Below are 8,924 nucleotides of genomic sequence, written 5' to 3'. Positions count from 1 at the left end.
GGTACTAAGGAATCGCCGAGTTCCATTGTGAAAGATATTTTCATGCTTATTCAAACATGTTAAATTTTTTGAGTTCACTGAATAACATTCTGATTGCATCATATTAAAATGCATTGTTGCCATAGCAATTAAGCAGTTGAATAAAATATAAGCAATATTTGCCCATTTTCCTGAAAATTTGGGAATAGTTAGGAAAAGGTTGATTTTAGACAACTGAAGTTTATGAAGTTAAAATTGTGAGCTCTGTGAACATTTGATAAGAAATAGTTATATTTCGTAGTAGTTTTTTTTTTAAAATAAATTTTTATTGTTCATATTATTACAAATGTTCCTTTCCCACCCTCTGCCCTTTCCCCACCCCCCATTGTCCTCATCCATAGGTGCACAGTTTATGTTCAGTCTCTTCCCACATCCCCCTCGCCCCTTTTCCCCAAGAATAAACAGTTCACTCCCCTTCCATACCTCTGATTCTATTATATTCAACAGTTAATATTGTTCCTCAGATTTTTTTTTTTTAGTTTCCTTGGTTTTTAGATTCACTTGTTGATAGTTACGTATTTGTTGTTCATAATTTTTATCTTTATTTACTTTCTCTTCTGAAAGAACCCCCTTCAGCAATTCATATAATTCTGGTTTGGTGGTGATGAACTCCTTTAGCTTTTTTTTTATTAGTGAAGCTCTTTATCTGACCTTCGAATCTGAGTGATAGCTTTGCTGGATAGATTATCTTTGGCTGTAGGTTCTTGCTATTCATCACCTTGAATATTTCTTGCCATTCCCGTCTGGCCTGCATGGTTTCTGTTGAGAAATCAGCTGACAATCGTATAGGTGCTCCTTTATAGGTAACTACCTTCTTTGCTCTTGCTTCTTTTAATATTCTCTCTTTGTCTTTTGCTCTTGGAATCTTAATTATGATTTGTCTTGGTGTGGTCCTCTTTGGATTCCTTTTGTTTGGAGTTCTGTGCGCTTCCTGGACTTGTAAGTCTAATTCTTTCACCAGGTGGGGAAAGTTTTCTGTCACTATTTCTTTCAGTATGTTTTCGATATCTTGCTCTCTCTCATCTTCTGGGACCCCCATAATTCTGATGTTGGTTCGCTTGAAGTTGTCCCAGAGGTTTCTTACATTATCTTCAACTTTCTGGATTCTCTGGCCTTCTTGCGTCTGCGGAGGAGTGTCTTCTGGCTCTTTATGTTCCAAATCTTTGACTTGATTTTTGCGATCTTCCATTCTGTTTTTAGGACTCCATAAAATATTTTTTATTTCAGACAATGTATTCTTTATTTCTTGTTGATCCCTTATTATTTCTAGTTGATCCCTTTTCATATCCTCATAGGTCTTGTTTATTTTATCGGCCTTTTCTAGGAGATTCTTGAACAACCTTATAAGTGTGGTTTTGAACTCTATATCCAGTCGCTTTTTGTCCTCCATTTCTTTTGTTTGTGATCTATTTGGTTTAGGCATTTTCGCAGGCAGCTTTCCTGATGGGGCGGGGTTTCAGGGTGGAGCCTACAGCCTTGGCTTCCGTCAGCCCCGCCCTATGCGACTCCTGAGACTCAGGGTCCTTCAGTACTTGTTGCGAGCGCCTCTGAGAGAAAGGTGCCCTCGATTTTCGCCTGCTGCCAAACTGTCTATGCTCTCCCCCAATGAGTCCGGTATTGGGGTTCAGTTCAGTTGGTAGTGGGATTGGAGGTGGCGTTCAGAGCAGTCTGGAGCCCCTGTCTCCTTCCCGTCAGGGCAATCCCGCGGCACAGCCGGCCGGCCCTTCTCTGCGCACAGTGTGCGCGCCTCCGGGACCTCCTTTCGCCGCTTCCCCGGAGTCCCGCCTTACAGCCCGGCTCCCTATGGATGAGCCTGGGTCCCCAGGGTCTGGCCTAGAATTGGGGTTCAGAGCAGTTGGAGCTGGGCCCAGCACAGTCGGAGCTTTTCTCTCCTTCCCGCTTGGGACCGCCAGCCAGGCACTCGGCCTCCCTCCTCTCCGGCTCTGTCCTCTCCGCGCGCGCACTGCGTGTCTCTGTACCTTAGGCTTTTACAGCTCCTCCGCGCTTCCTTCTGGTTTTCTTCTTGCTTCTTGTAGAATTTCCAGTCAGTCGACTTTGCTGTAGTTCTGGGTAATGTCCATTTTATATTTTAGTTGTATTTTGTTGAAATTGTTGTGTGCGGCTACGGCTAGTTGCCTACCCGAGCAGCCATCTTGGATTCTCTATATTTCGTAGTATTTTATGCCTCATTCCAATATAGGTTTTCTGTATCACTCATGAAGGAAGCATAAAAAAATACTTTGAATACATTATCTATAGCAGATAGCTGGTCATCTTTAGAATTATTTAGTTTTTATAAAAAATTATTTCTGGATAATTTAAGTGTATGCTAGAGCTAGTTATAATCACAGAAAGGGAAGGGACTAGGAACCAAAACATCCTCAACTTTTAAAATTCTGCATACTGAATGAAAAAAAATTAACCCAACAAGGGTTTTAAAAGGGAGAATTCCACTTAGGTATTCTGTTTATTGCCTGGAGTTATTTAAAATAATTTTATTACTGAAATACTGTTGAAATTCACTTCACTGGCACTGATACTCTGCAGTATTTACATTTATTAAGAATTTGAGTTCTGATAGCTATAAAATCTGGGACAGGTCACCCAGTCTCATTCAATTTCTTCAGTTTATATACAGCTGAGAGAATTGGGGCAAAACAATTACCTTTGGTTCCTTGCAGTGCCATTCTAAGATTATGTAATTAAATGGGGAAATAAAGCCCTCTAGTGGTTCTGTCATGCTTGCACTATTCGGTGCATGTAGCATTTCTCTAGAGTTTGATTTTAAGAAATTCATTGTTGAGAAGAATCCAATAATACTACATGACCTTAAAAGTATGGGGGAAAAGGTGTTGGGGTTATCTTAATCTAACAATAAATGTATTTTAGATTGTAATTCACTTATGTAACCTATTTTTTGAGTTCTAACTAGGTGGTTCAGAATATTAGAATTGCCCTGTACTTTACAAGATGGATGAATCCAGGTACTTGGCTGATACGTGCTGTGGGTATGATCAGATAATTACTTGTGCATGTTAAAGTATAGGGTAAATTAACTGAGCTGGAGTGTGAAGTAGATCATGCTATACTTACCCATGCTATGAAATATACAGCTATTAATAAGTTACATTTCCAGACCTGGGATTTATGATGTGTCTTTAGGGGAAAACAAGTTACAGGATGATTTTATATAAATAGAGCTCCTTATTTTTGCTTTTAAGAAAGTGGGAGACACCTCAAACCCTTTTATAAATATGTTTGTATAAGCAAAGAAAGCGGTAAGGGTATAAACCAAACAATATTACCTTAAGAATTTTTATAGAGACAAAGAAGTAATCTTTGAGTGACATTTGGAATGATGTGTAAGATTACTTCTTTGTCTCTATGAAATGGTTATGGAAAAAAACAAAAGTATCTAAAATGGAAAAACTTTAAAGGATCAACTGAAAACAGGGACTTTAATCTCACTGGTTTTAGGACTAAGCCTGGCTCTTAATTTCAGAACTGATTTCCAGCAGAGAACAGTTAAGTCAGCTTTTTTTTTTTTTTTACAAGAAAAAATTAATTTGTGTTAACATTGTAGGCAAAGAAGGCTTTGCCTGATTTTTTAAGTTTACCATTTTCTGAGTGTGTTTATTGTTTAAATGGGATGTTTGCATTTGATAATCTTAGATATAAGATGATGCCCAAAGTGGTTAAAATGTTTGGCCTGGTATTTCTCTTTATTTTGTTAATACAGTTTCCCCTTGCTCTGGGGATTAAAATCCTTTTCTCTTTAGCCCAATCACATTTGTCAAGGGAGGGCCTTTATGAAAAGGCTATTCTTTGAGGTCTTGAAGTGGAAATGATTAGTTCTGAAAATTCTTCCCTTAGTGGCATTTATAGCATTTTATAATTATTGAAGGCTGACTCAATATCTTCCCTCCAGAATGCTAAAGAATAATTTAAGCAAAAGTTCAGATTTTAAAAATGAAGATGACTCAGTTTTTTCACAGACTGAACACAATATTGTTGCAACTTACTTGATAATGGCAGGTATGGATGTTTACTCTCTTAATAGTAATTTTACTTTCAAGTGGGTGAGGAAAAGCAGAGGATTTCAGCATAAGGCAGTAGAAAAGGCATAGGTTTAGAGATAATGTCTCAAGTTTCATATGGTTAGCCAACCTCCCGAAATCACTTTTGCTTTCTGAGTTGGGTGCTTAGGATATGAGGGTGATGATAGTTGCACTGTTTCCTGGCTGTCAAGATCAAGTAAAAGAATGTCAGTGAGAGGATAAGTGAAAGCATTGCTAATGGTTAATATCGCAAGTTACTTTGAATATTTATTTGGTTGATTTTAGAGAGAGAGAAAAAAGGTAGAGAAACATAGAGTTGTTGTTCTACTTATTTATGCATTCATTGGTTGATTCTGTGTGCCCTTACTAGGGATTAAACCCATAACCTTGACATATTAGGACGACGATCTAACCAGCTGAGCTACCTAACCAGGGCAACTTTGAATCTTGAAACACCGCATGAGAGCAGTGACTTAGGGCTGAGAAAGTTTTCTATAAAATTAATAATTATTTAATAATCTATACATTTGGTTATTATGTTTTCAGGTATGATAAGTATTCTCAGCAACATAATAGTTCTGGGCATCTTCATTACATATAAGGAACTCCGGACACCCACAAATGCAATTATCATTAACCTGGCTGTTACTGACATAGGGGTCAGCAGCATTGGCTATCCCATGTCTGCTGCTTCAGATCTGCATGGAAGTTGGAAATTTGGATATGCAGGATGCCAGGTATTGGAGATCTTTGGAATTAAAGTTAAATAAAGAATATAAATTTAAATGTTAAAAAAAAAAACAACCATGGATTTTAATCAAATAAGATCATATAGATAATAGGTATAGTGCTCTTTTTGAGAACAGTTTCACAAGTACTGGAAAATGTATTCTTTAACTAGAGAAATGAAATTGCTATATTATATTAAAAATTTTTTTGCAACCAAAAAGAAAAAAAACAAAAACAAAAAATTAACATTCAACTAGACAAGAATAGTGAGAAGGTGCATTTTCAAATGAAAACTTGCATATTGCAAGTTCAAAAAGGTATATCCTGCTTTCATTTGAAATAACAAATATTAATGATATATCATAATATCTAAGTAATGTAGTTAGGCTACCTATCACATTGATTTTCTTTTACTGACAAAATAAATTAATATTAATTTGTGTTAAGATAGTAGGCAAATAAGACGTTGCCTGATTTTTTAAGTTTACCATTTTAAGCTATAAAATCATAAAGAACAAAATAAGACTAATAGAGGATAAAATATCCATTTATACATGAGCCAGTTTTGTCAAATCTTAATGTTTTTTAAAATCTTTATTGTTGACAGTATTACATTTGTTATCTTTCCCCCACAAGGTTTATCAATATGCACTTAAGGTGGTTTTTTTTTTAAAGATAAAAAACTTAGCAGATGTAGTTGGAGGTCATTGCATACTATCCCAATCTCATTCCATTCTCTCCCGTGAATGTTTTAATCTCACTACATATTTATGTGTACATAAACTAAATACTATCTTAATATTTTAAATTTTGTATCAACATTGTTTGCATTATGCAACTTTCAATATTTTTTTAGTTTTAGCCATTTTATGAACACATACCAACATATTTATTTTTCTATTATTGAATATTTATTCTCAATGCTTTTCTGTCATAAAAAAAGGCTTCAGTGAATGTTCTTATCCATGTCTCCTACAATACATGAGAGTCTCTTTAGATACATTGCGTGGGAGAGTTTGGTTGGGTTGTAGAGAATGTTCATCTTCAACTTTATCAGATGCTGCCAAATTGCTCTCCAAAATGGTTGTGCCACTTATAAGAATTTCTGTTACTCCTCATTTTCCCCAACGCTTGGGATTGTCAGACTTAAATTTTTACCATTTTGATGGGTGTAAAAAGGTGTTCATAGTTTTCACTTCTTTGAATACTTAATGTGGTCTACATTTTTTTTATGTCACAAGCATTCAATTTTCTCTTTCATGAATAGCCTATTTTTCTGTTTTTAGAGTCTTTCCCCCTGTTTATAGAGTATGCTGGTTAGAAATTTTACTTTAAGTCTTAAAATTTTTTGAGAGAGAGATAAGTCTTAAAAATTTTTTAAATTTTATTTTAATTAATGAAGTCTCAAAACACTTTCCATGAAACCAGTTACACTTTGACAATATGTTTTAAAATCAGTACAATACTAGAACATTTAATGTATTTATATTCTAGCACTGGGGTAAAAATGTAACTGTCTCTTGGGAGGTATGGAACAGTGGGTTCTTTGCAATTTTGATTTTCAGATTTATGCTGGATTGAATATCTTTTTTGGAATGGCAAGTATTGGCTTACTCACAGTTGTGGCCATGGATCGATACCTGACCATTTGCCGTCCTGATGCAGGTACAGCACTTTTCTCAATGAATTCCTATCTTGCCTAAGTACCACTTGACACACATTCACTTTAGAATATAAATGGTTGTAATTGTGATCAACTTTATTTCTCTAACAGTCATCGTTCAAAAGTTTAAATGGCCGAAACCGATTTGGCTCAGTGGTGGAGCGTCGGCCTGCGGACTGAAGGTCCCGGGTTCGATTCCGGTCAAGGGCATGTACCTTGGTTGTGGGCACATCCCCAGTGGGGGGTGTGCAGGAGGCAGGTGGTCGATGTTTCTGTCTCATCGACATTTCTGGCTCTCTATCTCTCTCCCTTACTCTCTGTAAAAAAATCAATAAAAATATATTTTTAAAAAAAGTTTAAATGGTTTCCTATTATACTTAGAATAATATCACAGCCGCCTCCAAGGCCCTGCTACCCTTCTAGCTTTGGCTCGGGTCCTCTCATTTTGGGGTCCTGGCCACTCCCTTTCCCACTCTGGGGTCTTTGGAGACACTGCTTCCTCAGTTCTGGAAAACGCTTCTCTCTGCTTATCCTCCCAACGATCCTTTTATCCATTGGAGTGAGGCTTTGAGTGAGCTGAAGTGTTCTATAAACAATCTACTTGAGAACTTTGAATAATCAGTTAAAACAAAGTGGGGATATGAATTTCATTATGGGCAAGTGAGGCTAATATTTCATATGTTTGTTCATAGGAAGAAGAATGACCACCCACACTTACATCAGCATGATTCTGGGGGCCTGGATCAATGGGCTCTTTTGGGCTTTGATGCCTATCCTAGGGTGGGCCAGTTATGCCCCAGACCCTACTGGGGCCACCTGTACCATAAACTGGCGGAAAAATGATGTGTAAGAGACACTTTCACACTTTATAACGAAGTGCTTCTAATGTAGACATTTTCTCACCCTTTCAAGTTTAAGCTCAGATCAGATGTTTTCCGTACAGAGTGGCGAGGGCTTCCTTGGTGGTGGTGATGTGATTCCAAGCTTTGAATTACGCTTGTTTACAAGTAAATGCCACCCAGCTCCCCCTGACAACCTCTTTCTCCCCCACTCCTACCCTGTTCCTTCTCTCTTCTCTGGCAGAAAAGGGGAAGCAGAACACCCTTCTGAAATTTGCCCATTGGAGGGAGAATCTGGGAGGGATAAGGGAGTGACAGTGTCACTAGACAGCATGTAGCTCCGGCTTTCATCAAGGCTGGCCCCTTCCTGTCTTTTCAAACTGACTTGGTGATAAAGTATCTTCAGAGAGTCACGCACAAAAGCACCATCACTGCAAGGATTTGCTTGCTAGTTGGTGATGCTCTTCTCTATTTACCAGGGAAAAGAGGATAATTTAGCTTGTTAAAGAAGGTGACATATCACTCAGAAAAACAAATAGAAAATTTCTAACTCTCAAACTAAATCTAACTCTAAATCTCTTTCTGTACAGGGTTGACAAGTGAATATTTTGAGTCTTTAGGGTAATACTTTCTCTGTTACAACCATTCCACTCTGCCTCTGAAGCAGTCATAGGCAGTATCTAAATGGTGGTCCTAAACCTTAGTCTAAATGGGCTAAAAGTCAAGTATACATTCTAAGCCATATAATGATATAGTGACTGCTGGATGGTACCAATATTATCTATCCTAATAATCAAAGCCCAGGGTTGTAATGACTGATCACAACCGAAGGCCGACCAACTGGAAGTCAGTCCTGCAGTCAGCGCTGGTTTGTCCTGGCTCCCTTCACAGCTGCTGCCACATACTGTGGTATAAAACACAGTGTGCAAATGATCAGAAGAGCAAGTACCACCTCCATGCCACCCCCCACTTCCAGCAGTCCCATCGGCCTGAGGCACTCTCTGCATTTCTCTCCAGGCTTCCACCAGGGCTGCTGATAAGCCCTGCCTTTCTGATCAGGCCCCATCGATAGGCCCAGAGATACTGACTGGCATAGAAACTGACCAATCAGAACCAAATCTGGGTAAATGTAAGGAGGCAATGGCTGCCTAGGAGGCAGAGCTTTTGATGCTGTCATAGAAACTGACTATTCAGAACCAAATCTATTCAGAACCAAATCTGGATCAACTGTGAGGAGCCAATAGCTGCTTAGGAGGCAGAGGTTTTAACACTGATTGGCATAGAAAATGACTAATCAGAACCAAATTGGCTGGCAGAGGAGGGCTATTGGGGGCAACCATGTTGGCATGGGAGGGAGTTGGAGGCAAGATCAGGCCAGCAAGGGAGGGCAGTTATGGGTGATCAGGCAGGCAGGCAGAGGCAATTAGGGGCAGTCAGGCAGGCAGAGGCAGTTAGGGGTGATCAGACAGGCAGGCAGAGAGGTTAGGAGCAATCAGGCGGGCAGACAGAGGGGTTAGGGGCAATAAGGCAGGCAGGCAGGCAGATGAGTGATTAGGAGCTATCAGTCTCAGATTGTGAGAGGGGTGTCCAACCGCT

At 38.7% G+C, this 8,924-nt stretch overlaps 1 protein-coding gene across 1 annotated transcript in view; it reads left to right on the top strand.

Moving 5' to 3' along the window:
• The first annotated feature begins 3,367 nt into the window (after nt 1–3,367).
• The window catches only part of RRH (retinal pigment epithelium-derived rhodopsin homolog), an 11,386-nt gene continuing 5,829 nt past the window's right edge, over nt 3,368–8,924 (top strand). The window contains exons 1-4 of the mRNA XM_036409087.2: nt 3,368–4,074; nt 4,644–4,834; nt 6,392–6,491; nt 7,182–7,335. Of these exons, the coding sequence (XP_036264980.1) occupies nt 3,969–4,074; nt 4,644–4,834; nt 6,392–6,491; nt 7,182–7,335 (551 nt within the window). The 5' untranslated portion in view covers nt 3,368–3,968. The remainder of the gene's footprint in view (nt 4,075–4,643; nt 4,835–6,391; nt 6,492–7,181; nt 7,336–8,924) is intronic.

The sequence above is a fragment of the Pipistrellus kuhlii genome, unplaced genomic scaffold (assembly GCF_014108245.1).
Source record: "Pipistrellus kuhlii isolate mPipKuh1 unplaced genomic scaffold, mPipKuh1.p scaffold_m20_p_1, whole genome shotgun sequence".
NCBI lineage: Eukaryota > Metazoa > Chordata > Mammalia > Chiroptera > Vespertilionidae > Pipistrellus > Pipistrellus kuhlii.
Note: the sequence above shows the minus strand (reverse complement) of the source record. Positions and strands in the feature narration are given on the sequence as shown.